Source organism: Cyphomyrmex costatus, unplaced genomic scaffold (assembly GCF_001594065.2).
Source record: "Cyphomyrmex costatus isolate MS0001 unplaced genomic scaffold, Ccosl1.0 scaffold146, whole genome shotgun sequence".
Lineage (NCBI taxonomy): Eukaryota > Metazoa > Arthropoda > Insecta > Hymenoptera > Formicidae > Cyphomyrmex > Cyphomyrmex costatus.
The window spans coordinates 610,580-632,563 of record NW_017275457.1 but is presented as its reverse complement, the minus strand read 5'-3'; the positions used below and the strand labels follow the sequence as shown (position 1 = coordinate 632,563).

The 21,984-nt window shown below is 34.1% G+C and overlaps 1 protein-coding gene across 1 annotated transcript in view; it reads right to left on the bottom strand.

The window, feature by feature from the left end:
* The window catches only part of Syt7 (Synaptotagmin 7), a 156,282-nt gene that overhangs the window by 103,402 nt on the left and 30,896 nt on the right, over positions 1-21,984 (bottom strand). The window contains exon 2 of the mRNA XM_018551772.1: positions 5,778-6,019. Coding sequence (XP_018407274.1) covers positions 5,778-6,013 — 236 coding nt within the window. The 5' untranslated portion in view covers positions 6,014-6,019. The remainder of the gene's footprint in view (positions 1-5,777; positions 6,020-21,984) is intronic.

Genomic DNA, 21,984 nt, shown 5'->3' with positions numbered 1-21,984 from the left:
CTCATAGACATTTTCGCTCATACAATACGGAAACGCCCTGATGTTTCAAAATGCTTTTACGTGGTTTGAATTTGTCTTTCATACAGACATTGATATTTATTTGGATTCAACATGCACGATTTGCACACGCATCCCTGATTAAACGCTAAGTAAATAATAATAAGATTAAATTCTGATCATAAATAACACTGCATGTATATAGAGTAAAAAGTATAACTGAATTATTATGTTCAGAGAATTAAATAGAAAATTTCTAGGAACTCTTGTGTTTGAAAATTTATCACGCAAAGTTATAAGAAAATTATGATGCATTTATTTTCATCACCTTAATTTCAGTGGCACATGAGTTATTCGTACGTGTTCATATTTTGAGATCCATATGTTCAAAAAATTTGCAGAAAATTTGCACATATAATTTAAACTGTCTAGACAATTATTAAATTCAAAAAATTTTGTTACAATTAAATATTTTATATTAATAATTATTTTGATAGAAATAAGATATTTTACATTAAACAATTTTTAATTTTACAATGTATGTAACCAAACAAACTTGTTTAAGCATATTTTTGTTTAGACTTCAAACTTTTGAAAGATACAATACATATACAAAATAGTTACCTTAATACAAATAATATAATAAGAAATATTTGCCTATATTGTAGAAACTTCAAAGAAACTATCAAGTAAGTTTCATCTTAAAGTCCATTTACAAGTTTGTTTCTCTATTGCTCGAAAAGTAATTGAAACTTTATCTCTCCGTTCTCCACTTACATAACCGTCGGGCGTCGTTTTAAAATTTTAAGAAAAACAGTTGTTTTATTTATTAAAATAATTTTGTAAAAATTAAAAAAATTTAGAACATATATAAATAACTCATGTGCCATTTAACAATTAATAGGCAGACGTCTGGTCCGTATCATTTAGTGCAAAGAATCAAATATGTAGAAAACGATCTAAAATTTATCTACGAGTCTGTGATTTAGTTTCAGCATTACCGAATTAAACGATCATTAAATTTGCCGGCAAGGCCCAATTGTATCGACATAAACGTCAATACGTTGTCAGCTTGTAACTTTTCTTTACAAGGTCACCGTTTTCCCCGGGGCCAAAAGATGACGATACAAGACGACGACGTCACGAAGTGATCATGCTTTAACGGTCGTCACAAACACAGCTAAACCGCAAACCACTGAAGCGAGTTGCAGGCCTATTTTGGAGAAAGGAAACGAATATCCGAGATTGATTCGAATACGACGACGACCTAGGGTGTACATACACACGCCACGTACAACTACACACGTTCCATCGCTTATACGGTACGAGAAACTTAACGGGGAAAAAAAAAAAAAATAAAGAAAGAAAAGAGATACACGACAGATTTGTCCGATAGAATTCCAACGGTCTTCGTTGGAGGAGACTTGTTTTCCAGAATTTTCCATTCAGTGCCGTTGAATGTGGGACTATCCGGTATCCGGCCTCTCGCTGAAAGAACTCTGCTCGATTTGCGGATACATCGTTGACGTTTCCATTTTCGTGAATAGCGGGCGTTCGCGTTTCCCGACCAAGTCTCTCTTGTGGTTTAGCACCACGGTCGCGCTTGGAATCGATTCTTATTCACGCTCGCGCTACCAATCGCGCTGATCTGTTCGTCGATAGAAAATTTTGTAAATCCCTGTCGAAGGTCTCTCGAAAAATACTTTTGAAAAACGACGAGCGAATTCAACACGGTGCACCAGTTCTGGCGAAACAGCGGTGGTGATAATTCAGTGACGCGCACAAGTTTTCGGGTTCCTGCGGGAGAACTATGGTACTAACGATCATAACAGCCCAAACTACCCCGAAATACTAATGCACAGCTATTCGCACTGTACAAATAAATCACCGTGTTCTCCTGATTTCCCTGCAGTCGAGGTGTCGCACGAGTGCCGAGTTGCATAACACGTCACCGTCTGTATATTTTCCATTCATGAATATGGAGAATTAAAAGAACACGTGCGGGATTACGCGAAAACTCTGTTAATTCGCTACTTCTGGATTAGTATTTCTGGATTAGTCGCTGAACCGTAACCGTCTTTTTTTTTCTTGCACGAAGAAAGAGAAGTGCGTAACGCGCGACGTCGTTCGTACAAATTCGCGCAACGTCTCCGTCGTGCTGATCTCGCGCGCGCTATTACAGAAGTAAAAAAAACTCCTTATAATGAAATTCAGAAGCAGAACTGTCGCTTCGCAAAATGGGAGCAGTAAAACGTTTGCTCGTATTTATAGAAGCTGAGTAAATTATAAAATTTGAGTACGATTTCTGCTTTTCGATCAGCTATACCGTTATTCCCCTGGAGCTATTCATACGACGCGTTTTGTTCCATCGCGATTTATATTGGAAAGCACGAGAATAAACGTCACAACGCATTTCTAAAACGTGCATATACACTCGGGGCCACAATCTCGACAGCCATTGAAAATTGTATATTGCTACATCCATTGTTTTTACCTTCTGTCGTGGAAAATTCCGCAGTTATTCGCTTCCCGGACCAAATCACATGCAAATTTCTTGATAATCGAATCGCCAATACGATTAGAATGGATTACCTTTTCTATTTCCACGTTCAATAATCTCGCATTGATATTTGACGTTAAACCGTATATATAGAAATGCGGATTGCGACAATTTTGTGATTTTTTTTTGTACGTATACTACTTCTCTCGCGAAAATAAAAATATTCCGTGCATTTACAGCATTGATGTAAAAAGAGCACTCTTTCTCTCTCGCTGTATAAGGAAAAACAAATTAATAGGAAAACATTAATTTTTCGTTTTCTCCTGCATTTCCATTTGCGCATGTAAAAAAGCGATAAAAATTTAAAACGCTTATTTATCTTACAAGTTTATGATTGAGATATGTGTAAATGGTAGAAGAAATGAAGTTTTTTTGAATCGTCGCTATTTTGCTGTGAGAGATAACCGATTAAAAATGTTTTAATTCAACGTTGAAAAACGTCGTTCATTTCTATGGATATCGAGATATTCATTAAACAGTTTATTCGTTTGAAAATCGAAGAATAGCTTATCGCTATTTCAGTGCAATACTGTACAGAAAAATGGAAAACCTGTACTTGTCAATCATACGGTTACGCGCGCGTTTGACAATATCATATACGCGTATCTTATATCTAACGGAGAAAAATATAAACAGAGAAACATCAGTTGGAGTAGTCATGAAAAGCACGTTACGTGAATGGTTCGCGAACGTGATTGTTCTAGCTGCTTCATATAAACGTCGAGAGGGGCCCAGCTCTATTTAAAGAGTTCAGCCAAATGCCCATCAAAGGATGGAATTACAAAGGACTGCCAATCTACAATAGAGAGATGCACTTGCGCGAGTGAAAGCTTTCAAGCAAATACTATTATTTAAATTTCTTAATATCTCTAATTGATTGCTGACCATTGAAAAATAAACCATAAAATTAATGAAATTTTTATTATATGACATTATAACCGAATGTCAACAGAACTATTATACTTTTTAGAATTTCTTTTCTTTACTTAAAAAAAAAAATGGTTAAATTAGTTAGCAAATTTCCCTATCGTTTCTGCAGTTGCGTTTATATTGTATTATATAAATTTTCTAATTGAATGATGTTTAGATAGTAGCGCGTATACGATTCTAAAAAAAAAAATAAACCACAAGATTAATGACATCGTAATAGAAATATCAACAAACCTATAAATTATTACGTCCCTTGTTGAATATTTTCGACTATTTAAAACTACGCATATTTAAATAACTACACGTTAACAGATTTATATAATAAGAGAAAAACAATCTTCATGTTGTATACAGCGAATGTCGAAAATATGCGTCAATCTTGATGCACAATTTCGAGGAAATTATTTACATGAAACTCGTTCAATGCCGTCCATTTGATATAACATATATATGTGTATGTTTTAATGTAAAAGCGTGTATAAGTGTGATTTAATCCTTCAAATATGTTCGCATGTACAGCATATACAAATTATAAATAGAATTCTATTTTCATTTCCGATACGAATTATAGATCGTCTAAATACAGCATTAAATTTAAAATTCTCAGAATTTGATCAAAATTTATTTTATATGATTTATATATATATATTAGAATTCAAGATTTATTGTAATTATATTATGTGATAAAAAAAACTAGAAGAATCAGAATGCAACATAAAATGTATATCGAAATATAAGTTCACAGTCTGAAATACATATACGATTATAAATAGAAATTTATCTTGAAATCTAATTACTATAAATCTTAGATAGTCCAAAACGGTCTTTCGGAGGATAATCTAATAGCACTAAATTTGATCAAGCCATGGAAGAATATATTTGTGCAATTCATGGAATAGATTGGCGTAATTAAAAATCTTTAACCAAACGTCAATATTTAAATTCATAATTGCTTCAACATAATCCGCTATCAAAAATAAAGCACAGAGTTAATGGTATATTGACTATAATCTATATAATACGAACACCAACAAAACCGTTGTCTAAAATAATTAACTCCTCTAAAACGATCCACAAAATGTCTAATTAAACAATTTTACCAAAAATGTGTACCTTACAATTCGCAGATAATACCAGACAAGATCATAATTACAATATTGTTTAATAGCGAGTTTCAAACGTACGTATTAATCCTGTAAAGCTACGTAATAATCAGAAATTCACAATATCGAATAATGTTTCAAAGCGAATGTTACCTATGGTAATAGTGCCAAGTTTCGCTTTGACTTCGCCATCCTAAGCGATGCACGTAACGAATGGGGGCCTTTTGATTACTCGGCTAGAGATGGTAATAAACGACCCGGTAATGAACGGCCCTCGTTACGTGTCGAGTATCGTTCGGCGATATAAACGATGTTCGTCAATAACGTTCCGCTGGTACAACCATTTTGCAGGTTTCCGTTATTCAGACCCGAGAAACGGAAGATCTCTCACGGAATTCTATCGTCGATAACGCTTTTACCGGTGAAACGAACTTACCGACGGGCAATTCCGCTGCTGATATTCAAACAGTCTGACCGTCTAAACTATAATATTTGGTTGTACTACTACGTAGAATTGCCGTTCGTTGCTCAGACAGTAATGAAGCGACCTACGACGTGTTTCGCATGCAGAAAACCTTCGACGATAAATCCCGCGCTCGATTGTGCGAGAGAATAAACACGAAATTCTCTTCAATAGCATCGCGACTGCTGCGTCGCTGTAAAATATTATTTCATCTTCGCTTAATGAAACGAATGCCACAATGAGAATACTCAATTTTGTGCGATAAAACAGAATGAATGACATCCTTAGTTATTCGTAAGAAGAACTCAGAATTAATGATACTCTTTGTCAAGTTACGGATATATTGTGGTATATCTTCAAGTGATTCAAGACAACGTCAACAGCGACAAACTTGCGGGCAGATAAAAATAACAAACGCATAACGATTGCAGTTGGTTTACTCTTCGTTAAAGTCAACGTAAAATGTATTCATTTATTCTTACGTAAACTTTGAAATATTGTATCACTAGTTATTGTGGTATATAAAAGAAAAGATAAATAAAGATAAAGAATATAAAAGATGTCTGTTTATATCATTTTATAGTGTGTTCAAAAAATATAAATTTCTTTAAAAGAATACATTTTCATGGAAAAACGGCCAACTTCAGAGCCGGATCGTGATATTAACTGCTCAATTATTTTGAAAGGAAAAAAAAAAAAAAAAGAAAAAATTGCCATTACTTACCCAAGAGCCTTCGTGCTGATTAGAGGTGTCTTCAGATTCAGAAAACCGTTTTTCTTGGTAGATTGTTGTTGGCTCGAGCCGTCGCCATTATCGTTTTGGTCCTCGAGATCGTCGTCTCGTTGCTTGGACTTCCTGGCGCGTAGATAGAGCCACATTGCTAATGCGAGTCCTACTAGAATTGCGAGAGCACCAACTGTTCCGAAAACTGCTGTCAGTATGACGTCACGGCGTTCCATGCCCACCTGGAATGCATAAGAAAGCGCAAATCGATTGAGAGACGGACACATTTACATCACTCGTATCTGTATCATTTTCTTCGTCTGTATCACTCCTTCAAGACACGAAAGGCACCACCTAACGGATCGAAGTAAACGATTGAAGCCCATAAGCCTCACACAGTCAACTCTTAATCGAGATTCAACTTATTCCTCATCTCTTTCTAAAATTTTATGGTTAACCGTGAGTTGTGGAACTGAGCCTACGTCTCGTAACTCGCGCTCAAAGTGCGAAACAATCTGTCGTCCTTTTACGCGTTACATTGTCGTAAATTTCGTGAATAAAAAGTAACAAGATGTTACCGCGTTTGTACTCGACGTATAAGAGACGGGAGCATTATCATTTTTTTTTTTTTTTTTTCCGAAAAAAAGAAAAAAAGAGAAAAAGAAAGTGTCTCAGAGATGTCTTCTTGCGACAACGAGGAGGACGTTATTTCCTTCTAAGATCCAGCATGACCGAGCACGTCCGAAAAATTCATTTGCAGACTTCGCACGTAGTGGTGCTACGAGTCCGCTGCAGCTAAGGCAAGCCCGGTCAATACGGAGTACACCTTAACAACGGTACTATACATGTAGTCCCTCAGACTCAATAGTCGAAGGAGGTATCGCGTTAGACGTTACGCCCATGAACCCAAACCGTCCTGTCATTCCATGCACGAATCAGATTCAGCCTTAGCAATTTGTGGTATCTACACGTGCACGCGCGCGAACTATTTCGGCTAAACCTCGGCCGTGGCCACGTACGAGATAAAAGGACTCACATGTTTCGACCGAAAGATACCTGATTGATTGGGGCACTCCTGAATGCCACTATCTTGATCTACACATTGCGGCATGTCGGCTATTATGTCAATACGTCAATGCAAAAAATGATCAAATATCACTGTCTCACAAGCTTTCAAATCACTCGCTCATCGCTGGATTAGTTTCTATTATGTGTAAGGATATGAGTTCATTTTTGTTCGAAAATAAGTTTTTCTTCTTATTGATCTCAAAATACCGCTTTGAATGCAAATAGGTTACTAAGTTCCAAGTTTCTAAGTGCCTAAAGTAGACGCTGAAAATGAATGCGAAAAGAATGCATTACCCTTTTATTTAAATATCAAATTCTTTATAGTTTTCAAAGAAAATGATAATGTAATTTCAAAGTTTCTGTATTGTGTTTTGGAATTTTGTTCAATACAAGGAGATCTCTCTTATATCAGAAGTGTTATAATTCATCATAGATTTGATATTTTTGAAAATAAAATAAAGTATTTATAGTAGTACACTATAAAATTACTTTCTTTTTGTTAACGTTGACAAAAAATGCAGAAAAAGTATAAAAAAGTAAAAAATTTTAGTTGAAAACAGACAAATCAAAAGATTCTAATCATATCAATCAGAATATTCTGATTATTTCAATGAAAATTATAATAAATTCAACCAAAAAATTCTAATTTATTCATTTTCAATCATTTTCAGACAAACTTGCAATTAATGCAGTGAGACTCTTTTTTTCAGTGTAAATAATCATTTCAGAAACCAGAAATGTGTCAAAAATATTATTAAACGTTACTTAAATTCCTAAAAGCAGTTTATCAATTTTTTCAATAAAACTAGACCGGGGTTTATTAAAATACTAAAGTTTTATTAATACTAAAAAATTTGACGAGAAAGACTCATATTCTTTTTATACTTTCACTGATTCATTTATATCTTTAAAAAAAGTATAAAAGTAAAAGTATGAAGGAAAAGTTAATTTTATCTTTTATATATTGCAACAAAAGTCTCAAAAAATCTCAGAAAATGCATTGTTATAAATTTGAATAATTCAAAAAGAAAATTACAAACAAAATTACAAAGTTAGTATTATTGCTTTGTAGTTCTAATGTTATAACGAAAATTCTCTTACTAAGCGCATACTTTTGAAAAATATAATAAATTATTCTAAGCACATACTAATATTCTTCTCGTTTTATACATGATAAAAATAACCTTAATAATGCGTAAATTTTCTCCTTTAATCTAAAATGAATGATCACTCTCGTCTAAGGTAGTTTCATCGCTCTTAAGATTAAATATCATTTTATATTTAAAGGATGTGTTCATCCCTTTACATAGTAAAATCAAAATACAGCCTTCTTCTCGTTAGTTCTCGTTAGTAGATACTTCATAAATTAGTTTCGCTTTATCCCTTTAAGAGGATGATACGAATACAAAAAATATACAAAGCATTTCAGAGGAAGGCTTCAAGATTTCGTCGTTAATTATTTAAGCGCTCTAAATTAGAAATATTACAGCGTCGATTTAATTCTGTGAAATTCAAAATAGCTTCTGCAATTTTCCCGACGATATAACTACAAAATGAATATAGGTATAGTTAGAAACTCGATGTTTCTTCTCGGGACACAGTCTCGCTCGTGTCTCACGTGTCCATAATTTATACGCATTATGTTCAACGACAGGATAAAAAACCATGGCTTAAAACGAGCAACTCCCATATTTCAGTCTCAAGAATGTAGCATGTTACGGCCCTCTTTGTAATGTATGCTTTTTGAGTTACGCTAACATGCTACTAGATGTACGCCGAGCGTTCTCGTTTTTCTGCACGATAAACCCTCAGAGTCGATCAAACACGTTTCTTCCTCCCCTATATTTCGGAAGCTATGATAAAATATGTAATCAATGCCTTTTCCACGTTACTATACATCATCACATTTATACGTAATAAATATAAATTCAGATAAATTACTCCCCTAGCAGAAATATTGACAAATGTTGAATACGGACAAAGTGAAGGTATGCGATAATAATGCAATACAGCACTGCCTCATTAACGTTCAGATCGTGCTTCGGTAGCAAATGCGACGAAGCAGTATCTCAGAATGAAAAGTAGTTCACTCATAGAAGAGGTACTTGTTTAAATCCGTTACGTCACGCATCCCATCGAAATACGATTTATCGGATGACAAAACGATCAGTTGCGAACGCAGAAAATACAACACAATCACCCGTGACTAATCAACGATTGCTTTCAGGCAATTTTAAATGCGTACACAATTGACATTTTCATCCGTTAAAAGCCGATGAATTACACAGGACGTCCTGCGGCTGATACAGCAATTGTATCGCAGTGATATAAGTTATGGCCATATATTATAAATGCTTGGTCATTTTAGCATAAAAAATAATTTTTTTATAAACTTTTTTGAATTTATTCCTTTACAGTAACTTCAGAAGAGATAAAAATGCATCTATAATATTAAAATAATTTTAGATTTTAAATATTTGCATATAAATTCTCGATTTTTCAAAATAGGAAAAAAGTGGTTCCTTTTTCAACGATCTATATGCAACATTCACATATAATAGATAAAATTTTACAATATTTTCTTAATATAAAAAAAAATGCATATAACAACATAAAAAAGTTCACACGTAGTGAAAATTTATATAGAATAAAATGTCCACTTGAATTGAACAAAGAGGATTATATGTATTAAATGTGTGAATGCAAAGGATTAAGCACATGGCACATCTCTTTCCGTTGTTGAAAATTACACTACCGCGGATTACGATAAATGCTACAACGTAGTTTACAAAATTGAAAACTGCATTACGCCTTGTAAAACGGTAAAAATCGCATGGCTTTATACATTAAGGATTTATTCATACAAATTGTAAAGAGACTGAAATGTAGAAATCATCCATAATCAATATTATAGAAACTTCGTATATTAAAGTATACCCTAAAGATCAAAGTCAAAAGATATACACTGTCTGATCAAAGAAAGATGATATTACCTTCTGAAGAATTTATTACATATGTATTACGTTTCATAGTAATTCTTAATGCTTGAGTATAACATCACAAAGAGCCTTGTACTTTCAATCTCACGTAATGGAAAAAGTTTTCATTGTACTTTAAATATCATGCTGTATAAACTCATCCAAAAATAAACTTTTTTCATAAGTTAATTATTTATTTTCAATTAAAATTATAAGATAGAAAAGAAGTTTCTTTCTTGTTTTGTACGTTTGGATTAATGAAAAAAGTGGGCGAAAATGTCGGTAATAGTTTCCAGCAGATAAAAAGCTTTTAAAATGTAATGTTTTAATGAATTAAACTTAAAAAATGTAAAAGATGCAAGTTTCATCATTCATATATATGTATAAATAAAAGTAATAAGACACATCGGTTTAACATTGATATTTGAGACGTATAAGACGGATTAAAAATAAATTTTCATTAAGAAGTATTTTTGCGTTATTATGTAGGTACATAAAACGTTCAATAATAATAAAGTACTGTTTAGCTAACGGATAAAATAATAATCGATTTAAAAATGTTATCTAAAATATTTATAATATCTCGTCTGTAAATATATTTATTTAATGGAAGAAGTCCATTAAGCCAAAATGTTATAAAGCACTATAATGCCATCGTTTCATTACGTTACGTCATTACTGGCATAATTAAATGAACTTTGTGCAAATTTATTACTTACAAGTTTGCGAGCACGGACTGCTGGATCGACTGCTTTAGGAGGGCCATTGAAATTTGGATCCAGTTCCGAGAAGTATTGGCCCGCGAGTCCCATGTATACCATGTTTCCCTTCTTTGCGATATTAGAAACTGGTTTTTGTTAGCGCAAGTCTCACCTGTGTCAACAAGCCTTTTGAAGCTCTATAACTTCACTGAGGAGCATTCTGTCAAAGCTCCATCTTACAACTAATTTATGTAGAATGGGATCGGAGTTACATCCCAAGAGCATACATAAACTACAATATTTAATGAGCGAAGCGGATGTAGTCCTTTGATGCAGCCCCATACGTAATTTGAAAATTTAAACACAAGAAAATATATCACAAGTGCAATAACTAGTGCGTGTTATAAGCCAGATGGGATTACCCTTCTCTTAGTTTAATAAATTTTTCAGACAGTTTGAGAACTTTAAATACATACCATACAAAATACAATTACTCACAACTTTCGTTGATACGCTACTAGGTCACTTTTCCAATTCTTGAATATACAATAATTCCGCTCGAGATGATATAATGGTATAAAAATGTAATTTGTAATATTTCTTGAAACAAAATAATATCTCGCAAAAATTTTAAAAGACAAATTATTCATTTGCACGTCTTGAAAAGTTAGAAATGATGGATGATAACTCCGAGCCGTAGTCTATATATGATATCAGGAAAACTAGAAGTGCCACAATATAGATAAATATTGCATTGTTGCGAAACTACCTTCCGTTGTTGGAAAAGTAATACGGTTACTTGGCAGATCGACAAAAGTTTCATGCCCATCAGTTACAACGATGTCGTAACTCTCGAAAATTTAGTGTATTTCAAAACTTGTAAACCCTATACCACGTATCAATACCAATATCCTTGACAACTTCGAGAACATAGGACACGAAAAGAATATCAAAACTAACACGCAAAAAATGTCATGTCTGCTCGTTGAATTTGGAAGATGAGCGTCGAGAGCTTCTGACAATTTCTTCAAGTTAAATGAGGTCGTTAAAATTAATCTTCGCGGTAGTTACGTCGTTGAACATCAATTTAAGCTTTATTTAATACAAGATACTTGCTGCTTTGCGAAAGTATCATAAGTTCTTTAATATACCAAAAGTAACTTTGTAAAAACTGTTGTCTCTTCTCTCAGAGTTTTAGTTCGCTCTTGTTTAATGAAAATTTACTATCGTATACTTTAATATATTTTTCCATAATAGGCCATTTGCGCAGATTAAGCGTACGTGATTGATTAATAGAAGCCTCATTGATTCGACGATAAACGGTTTCATCAATTATGATTAATAACGCAAATTACGTAACATAAAATTACTTTCTTGGTAATATGATCAAGTAAACGAGATATCATAATAAGTCTTGGCGACGTTCGCTCGAAGACTGTAATTTTGAATGTGAAAGCAATTAGATGTTCCTAATAAGCTGTCAAGTTGAGGTATAATAATCACCGAAACGAAAATAAATCACTGGCAAAAATAGATAAGGTGCAGCACAAGTGAGATTTTCTTCCCTTAAATCATTCCAGCACAATTCCTGGCATTCCACCACAAATAAGGATAAGTTAAGATTCAATCCTAATTAAAGTTCCACCGCAAAGATTACGGTCTTCGGATTATCTCTTGAGCCGATGATTGCTCTCGTAGATGCCAGTATTTACTTAAAACGTGTTTAAGTAAATACTGCTAAATTTAATATTCTCTACATAAAAAAGCGTTGTAAGTAAAACTTGTAAAATAAAAAGATTACAAAAGTAATTGCGAGCAAATATAGTGTGTTCGTATTACTGCGTTATAGATGTTCAGATTTAACCGCTACTGTATGTATACAATTAAATTTTAATTAATTAAATCAAACAATTTAATGTTTAACAAATTAACATTGATACGAGAACAAATATTAGTTGTACTAAATCTGTCATAATCATTTTTGTATAATAATTACCATTTTCCATAACAGCAATAATCCTTTTGACATAGATTAATTAAAGTTATACTTTTTGCTTAAAAAGTATCTTTAATATTATGCAGAACTACTATAAATATGCAAGGCGTTATAAAAGTTGTATAATAATATTGACAAAATATATTAAACTTAACAAATATTTTTTTTAAACAATTATTGTCTGATAACTAAATTCAATATTGTATTTTATGTAGTTTAAGACAATATAATGGAAAACACACTCAACAAATATTTATTATTATAACAATTTATGTATAAATCATCCCGAGGGAGTGCAAGCAATAACGAGTAATAATTTCCTCAATGTATATTGAATACCGTTTTCGAATTACCACTGGGATTTTACAGGCAAAAGTGGAGAGTGTGTGGTGTGTGTGTGTGTGTGTGTGTGTGTGTGTGTGTGTGTGTGTGTGTGTGTGTGGTGTGTGTGTGTGTGTGTAACAAAAGCTCCTATTAAAAAATCGTAACATTAAAAAATAAATAAGTACAACTTTGAATGTATATTTTAGTATCGAAATGTGTATTTGGAAAATGAGACCGCAATTTCTCATAATCTACAGGTTGATAAATATAGTTAAACACACATTATGCACGAAGCTATATGAGGTTACAAAGTTATTGGAAAATAAAGGTTACGCAGCATATTCCTTGAAAAATGACGTACACATGGAGTTATTGGACAACGGATTTACGTAGAACATTCTTTGAAGATTGACGTATTAGTTTCAACGGAATTTTTCCTTAAATCTCAAAGAAAACCGTAGTTCTAATAAATATGTACTTTTTAAGTGACGACATTAAAAGGCGAAGTATATTGCGTTGAATTCTGTCCGTTATAAATTGATTTTTCCTTACTAAAATTTTTCTTTTACGGAAAATGTGTCATTAAAAATTTAAAATAAAAAAAACACACACACATCAATTTATCAATTTAACAAAAAATAAAGTGTTGAGAAATTTCTGACGTAAATTTCCATGACATCTCGAAATGAACACCTCAAGGAAAGAATAATTTGAATGATGATAAAACTCCAACGCCTTACTCTGTCGGCATCTCCGTTTCCGCGGAAAAGGAGTGCATGCATCTGACAATGAAAGCAATCATTCGCTCGGGCGCGCTCGACATTCATTTCGCCAAATTTCCCTACTATCTGCCTTCCCATCGCGGTTTCTGGCGTTTCGCCAAGAAAAAAAAAAATACGGAGCTGTGGCCGAGGTAATTAAGGCGCACACGCTGCTGAAAGGAACATAAGGAACACCCGTTTCGCGCCAATTTCGTCTTTTGGAGAGAAGAACCGATCGAGACTTCAATCGGGACGGAAGTCGCGCGACGACACGGCGCGCGAGTTCAACGACGTAATTAATCCGCCCCGCTCCACTTCCGGTATAAGAGCCGTATTGGCGTTCGCTGGAGACAAGCGAGTCGCGCGTGTTGCGCCGACTTGTGTATACCGAACTATCAGTTGCTCTTGTGTACCACAATCGGATAATAACCCACAACACGATCGGAAGTGCATATATCGCTGGCAGGCACATGCACGCGGATTCAAACCTGCGCGACGTGTATACACGTATGTGCGCGCGCCGTTGACGATGGAACGGAAAAACGTCACGGCAGCGACCTGTATATATCCTCACCGCCGCAGCAGAAAAACGCGTACTCTGAAGCGTACGTGAAACGCAAACGCCCGAGCACTTATCGCGCACCCCCTGCTACCACGATAGATAGCGACGGGTGAGAAAAAGCCGCGGGATTAAACGCGGTTCGCGCCGTCGCTGCTGCCACCTTAAAGACAACAAACACGGTAAAACGGTCTCCCCCCCCCCCCCCTCCTTTACTCTCATCTCCGCCGACAATCCCGCCGCTCGATCGTATCGTACGCTATCTACCTCCCGTTTCGCCTCTCACCCAATTTCCCTCCCGCCTTTCCGCACCCTCTCTCGCCTACCCCCTGGCGTGTCTCTGTCCTCCACTTCCGGCGCCGCCGTCTCCGTCCGTCCGCCGCGCACTCCGCTGACTCCGCTCGCCGAATGCCGCGGGTGAATCGCGAGCAACACGACGACGGGTTCGGCGCTCTCCGGAAATGCTCGTCCACCCTCGGAGGCCACCACCGGGACCAGCTGTTGCCCTCCTACCCTCCTGGTGCGTTACCCCGTAACCCCGTGCCGTAGATCCGAGAGGACTTTCATCCCCCGTATTCTCTCGCTCTCGTCCTACGGCCGCTCGTCCGCGCATCGTCGAAAAGCCAATTACGCGATTTCCACCTTTGCGTATGTGCATCCGTATGCTAACGAGGGCCGCGTCAGAGTGTATTCAGCACGTGGAGATAGAGTAGATTTTGCAAACGGAGAGAAGACTGTCAGAATTTCGAAACGCCGAGATTGCCCGAAAGCGCATCCGGTACGTGTAATGGGATTAGCGGTTTCAAGTTTACACGGGCGGTCCACGTTTCCTCTCTTCCTAAATTTTGGAAACAAAGTGGTGGAATAGGTAAATCTAAAAGAGAGAGAGAGAGAGAGAAAATTCGCAATTTTCGAAACGTGACGTTGAAACGCGTACACAACACGACAGGATTAAACCTCCGGCATTTCCTGCCGTTTTTCTTTTCTCTTTCAGCGATTTAAAAGCTTTAATCCAATGTTTTTTTTTTTTTACACACAATTTTATTAGTCGTTATACTTTTCCAATCCACGAATATTCAAGTCTGAACGCTTAATTAAGTTGTAATTTTATATAAAAATGCAATGTTTTTATTAATTTATTTACATAAATTTACGTAGATATTATTTTATAATTATAAAATTGGCTTAAATTTAGCAAAAGCTATCATCATCCATTTGCACTTTCGAGAAATTCGTAAAGAAATAAGCTTATTGTAAATTTTCAACAAAATGAAAATAAAGCTAATGGGAATAACGCGATTATATAAAACAAACATTATCGTTTGCATTAAATTATAGTACAATGATATGATTTTGGTTAATTTTTAGCAAATGTTAATAAATGCTAAGATCTAAATCGGATGCTTCGATCACTGCTTTTTGAAAGGCGGTCAACCGTTCCTCCATTAAAGAGCAAACTCTTGCCAATCAGATGAATAGCATTGAATGACCGGGATATCTGAAAAGTTATAGAACAAGTATCCAACCAAGCTAATACAGTTATTGCCATTCAAATACCAGTCAATTTATCAAAACGCAATCGATCAGGGAATGCATTGTTTACGGCGCTAATAACTCCCATTAGCCCTTTTCATTTCGTCGAGATAATTGTTATTTCGCTAATTTTGTTTATCATTGTTAACCTTTTATTGTTTGCAACTTTTTGAAAGAGAAAAGTTCTATAGATAGATTTCTCTCTCTACAAATAAGTACATATATAAAAAATGTTAAAAATCTACATTACATTTCTATGCATTTAATTTCTATATATTCAATATTTATCTTGATTACGTTCTACATTTGTATTCTAAAACAATTTGCAAAGAAACAATTCATTGTCAATTATACGCAACTTTAAGAGAAGCTGTGCAGATAAATTATTTATAAATACGGTTAAGATAAATAAATATAAAACGTAAAATCTCTCTAAATTAAATTTGTATGTACAATTAATCTCAACTGCAATAAAGGCTTTTCGAAGAGTTATGACCGATCATAAATCTTTAATGGTTTTGCACACAAATGTGACCCACAAAATGTGAAGTCTTGTGTATGACGTATTGCGATATCTAAGCTGAAATTTTCAGCCGTGTTCCACCGTTTAAACGTATTCAATGTTAACTCAGTAGCGATACGAGCGACGAGTGATGTAATAAACTACCGTCGAACATGTTACGATAGAATAGCGTGACCAAAAATCGTGACTAAAACTTCGGTGCTACTTCACCATTGTACACGGTGAAGCAGCATGTAATGCATGCATTTGTACACGACCTGTTCAAATGAGACAGATGGCCTATAAAAAAGTTCGTATTTATACTTCCTGCAATTCGTTGCATTTTATTTTTTGCCTTCCCCGAAACGTCATTCTAATTAAACAAGTAACACTGTAAATTACATCGCTAATAACTATAATTAGATGCATTAGATTCTTATAATAAACTAATGTTCGTGACTTCCGATAATTGTGAATTACTTTATCGCTATTTTTATCTATCAGCCTACAATAAATTATTACTATAATACTAATCTTTATTAGCAAATGAATTGTACACCAAAATAGATTATTGTAACGTAAAATTATTTGGACCTCACAAGACACTGCGTTAATTACCTTTAATTATTACCTATTTAATTATATAATATTAATTAATAATATTAATTTTATATAGATATTTATATATAAAAACCAAACTTTTAGTTATTTGATAAGTTATGCTAATAAATGTATAGTGATTTAAATATTATTTTGTAATATATAAAAAAATATTCAAGCTGCTCATATAGAATCATGATTAAAACCGTCTTATATTTCAACAAAGAATAAAACATACTGCACGGATATTGTACGTATTCGAGACGTATAACATTTGTCGCTGCATTTGCAACGTTATAAATGCGAATATAATAAATGCGGATAATGTCATCCGTCTCACTTTAAATCGTATAACTGACATCGATAAATTGATCGTACTGCATCGTGTTTCAGTGTAATAACTATGGGAAATTCGCAGCGTGATAAAATTGATAAATTTTTACGATGCGATAAACAACCTCGACTCGATTAGATTGATCTCGCGCTCGATTTCAAGCGTCAGATAAAGTAACGAGTAGTGTAAGTTAACGCAAAAAAAAAAAAAAAGAAAAATGAGATACACACGAGCAGCTAAAACTTAGTTGAGACTTTCCGTGAAACATAAATGTCGGACCGTTTAAGCCCGGATTAAATTCGCAGTGACTACCCAGGCACGTTTTCACTCGCGGAAACACGACACTGAAATTACGAATGAAAATTGTAAGCCACAACTGCACATCCGAGAAAAAGAGATAAGATATTAACATCATTCAAAAACGGTAAAATCAAACACTCACGTAACATGAATTCTTAAGTAATATCGATGGTATAATAAATGGACAATCAATCAAAATTGGAACGTTCCTACATATGTGACATATATCAGGTGATCGATAGTTCACACTAATTTGTGTGAACAATAGTATAAATGTACGGTTACTCCGTTCGGTGAAATGACGATATCATCAATAATTCAATGTGTCGGTGATTTCGTAAATTACGTAGGAATGACCTATATATCCATTCAACAATAATTTGAAAATAGTTCCCTGATGGGTTTATAATTGATCCTTTAGAATAGACTAATAGAGGGAAAAAAATGACGAGAAGGATCGTCATAAAAAAAGTTCCGTATTTCTTCTGAAAAGATTATACGAGTACATGTGTATGTATAATGTACCAAATAATAGTATAATTTTCTTTTCTAATTTTTTTATACTTTATCATAAAAATAAAAAAAAAATTGATTTGTCAGATATGTAAGTATAAATAAATAATCCGTACCATAAACATCATTTCCTTTTTGAATTTTTTAATACTTAATTACAACATGAGAAATCTTTTCATTCCGAGAATTTTAATGACACTAAAATGATAGCATTAACTAAAAGCTTCTTAGTGGTAGATTTAAAAAAATGCAATTAGCAGTTGAATCAGACGCTGAGGTCATTTTGTCCGATATTTTCCGTTCTATAGAAAACGTGATTAAATTGCTCTGCGTGCAAAATATTTTACAACTCCTATTGCAATTTCGAATTTAATACAGTACGAAGTAAAATACAAACAATTTTCACAGTTAATTCCATATGCACCGCATACACAATAAACAATTCGTTCGCTGCTAAAATGGCTAAAGGCTATGAACCCTAAAAAGCCTTTTAACATCAAAATTATCTCTATCCGACATTAATGGAAAGGTAATAAAAATCTAGCCTTTCTCAAGTTAATGTATATTTATAATATAGATATTTTATTGTAACTATAAAATTATATAAAATATATTAAAATTGACTAATATTGATTAAAAATAATTAATTAAAAAATTTAAGAATTATAGCATATGAATAAAAAATATTTTTTTCCAATGTGCAAAATTTCTTTTTTTGACGTCTTACATGTAATGTCTTCAAATTCTTATTTATGTCAAATTTGATTAGAAAAAACAAAACATGTATTCAGACAAATTTACGTAGAGCACGCAAAGCACATTCACGGAAAAATCAAGCAATCACGATTTTAAAAGGAAGAATGCCGTTATGATCTGTATTTTGTAAACGATTGATTGATTTCTTCGCTATATGCGCTTATGCGGTCATGCAAATCCGCAATCTGAAATGTAACATAAGCACATGCCGCCATCTTGCAACATTGAAAGGAAGTGGTGTTTCTTGATTCATTTACTCTACTAGAAAATAGTTATCGACAGAGAGTTACGGGTTTTTGCATCAATATTGATTACATGATCAGAAATATTTTTCACAGATAGAATTTATCTCAATGGAACTGAGCGATCTGTTGCTCGCAAATAGCCAATCACAATATGGTATAATAATCGCGAGCGAGATAATTCGTTTTACTAGCTAAAATGCTAAATTATCGACTTACGATGCATTCGTAAACACGTAGATTAGCAAATAATCATAATTTTCCAATACGAACAGCGAGAGATTGCAGTTAGAATTTCGAGTATCAATTTTGAGAAAATGAATTCCGTTTAATAGCACGCATTATAGGATTTACGATAAATTCTCTCTAAAACGTAAATACACATCACCGGATTTGTACATCAGTTATGTTGACATATTTTATATTATTTAATTCACCGCACTGTAAGCGATAAAATCAAATCTCTTATGTATGATTATCCGTTTTATTTATCAACATTTTCGAGAGGATGCGTAACGAATGATTTTCTACTTTCCACTCCTTTTATTTACCATTGTCAGCGTTTTCACATGTATTTTTTAACGTACAATTTTTTCTAAAAATAAAAAATATATATGTTCACGAAACAGCAAATCTTTGAATATTTATATATGTAATAAAAATTTATTTCGCTTTTTCAATGCGAGCGTGATTTGCTTCCAAAAGATTACACAATTGTTTAAAAAATAGATATATATTTTATTCTTCAAATAAAAATAAGTATTTTTTAACAACCTAATAGAATCTTATTTTTACGACCGTACAATTGTTAAACAAGTATCTTTTAATTACTTTCTCATTTATACTATGTTTTAATTCTATTTATTATTTATTAATATGTATGTATATTAATGAATATACATATATCTTATAGATTTTATTTATAAATAAGAAAAGAAGTAACAAAAAAAGATTAATTATATGTGAGAGATGGTGAAAAAGAGTTATATATTCCATTATTCAGTACCAAAACAATCTCGGCACCATTGTATGCAAATCCTTTCGCCTCTCCAGTAGGATTAACGTGGCGATTTAACAAACGCTGGCATTTCAAGAAGTATAACATACTTTGCCTTCTCTCAAGTAAACCTTCCCGCAGTTTCCATTTTAATTCAATTTTGTAAACAGACGTTAAGTGACATATAAACATAAATTTTGTAAAAAAAATTATGACATGGCATTTTATAACAAACAGTCCTTTTTTCAGTGAGAAGAACATGTTGGAATTAAAAGTTTCCGGAACTTTCAATTAGAATTTTTTCTACCATTTCAGCGAAATTATTGCAATTACTCTGCGCCGCCATTGCGATCAGCAACCGTGGAATTTCCTTAATTGGCCATGAAACTGACTTCCTTCTTAAAATAAAGCGTCTCAATAAATCGTGGAGAGAAATTAAAGTCATTATTTTTCCCTGTCGATCCAGGTTATAATAGCATTCTTATAATTACATCACGCTATTCGTCTACCCGCGACAGCCTCTATATGAAAGCTAACGAAATGAAAATAATGTTTCTCACATCGAGAAACGCGCCACAATGCAGTTTACACTTTCAAGCTTTTCTTTTCTCTTGTTGTGACTGTCCTTTTATCACTCATGTACTACACCGTCAACGTGGTACGCTGCCAGTTAAATTTTACTCATTTCGAAAACGGCTGTTCTTGCTTTACAAGCATCTTAAGTAATATGGAGAACACCACTTAAAAAGCACCACTCTATTAAGAATGTCGCTCCAAGTCGACGACATTTATCCCCTTTATTCCGCGAGCGGAGATTGACGTGTCATTAAAAAGTTGAGTTCTCCGTGAATCGGGTACTGATCGATGGATTTACTAACCGTCGTTTCTCTCTCTTTCTCTCCTTGAATGCAACACGGCAAGGTATCGATGCAATGTGCGCAATGCGCGCATTTCCGACAGGCTAGTTCTGCATATTTATTACTTGAGAGGATTCGCGGGCGAGAAGATAAAAGCGTTCTCCTCGATCCGCGGAATGAAAGCCCCGGCGCTTCTAGTGGCTGCTAATAATTATCCGATGGGAAGCCGACGTACTAATACAACCACGAAGTCATTCAATAAATACCACGTATTACAGCGGAACGTTGCTAACCGTAAACACATCATATAATGGCGCATCTCTCCTCGTTGCTGCTCTGGTGTCGAGTGGATTAATTAATTACATCGGGACTATCCGCCAAAAATCGCGCGCGTAGTATGGCGCAGCTGGTAACGGATTAAAGCGGATGTTGCAGTTAAGAGATAGGAACTGTTCTGCGTGTTGTCTTCCATTTCCCGAATTCCCGAGACGTCCATATGCATATGTATGTATATCGGGGACGATTGTAATGGATAATACTGCGAGAAATTCGATATCGCTGATCAAACGAATCCCGTTTCCCTGAATCCTACAGGCTCCACGAGATTCACGACGATCGTTATACGGTGGAGCGCATACGTCATCGCAAATCCAACGAAGCGATAAGTCCTGCGTAAACCTTTCTCCCTCCCGTCCCACCATGCAGGAAAAACCGACGGAACCGATCCTATTCTGAAACAGATACATGTTCAATGCGGCGGAAAATACTTGAGATTATTGCGATTAGCTTGATTGCTTTTGTCGAAAAGAAACTCTTCGGGGGATTAAACTTTTTGAGGCGGTGATGTATATACTTCCGCAGTGACGACGTTAAGTAATAATTAGATATTGAATAGAAATGTCGTACTCAAGAAATCGCTATTTATTTATTGATTTATATTAATTAAGAAATTAATCACAAAAATATGAACACAATTTATAATTTTATAATTTTTTAAAATAATCTTAACCTCTTTTAATCTCACACGAAACAAAATAAAAATAGTAATAAAGATTATCTTTATATTTTTACAATTTCACTGAAAATGTATAATACGTCGATAAATTAATAATTTTCCTTTTTTTCATTATTAGATAAAAAGATAATACAAACGTATTCACCTTATAATTGTAGGAATTATTTGCCG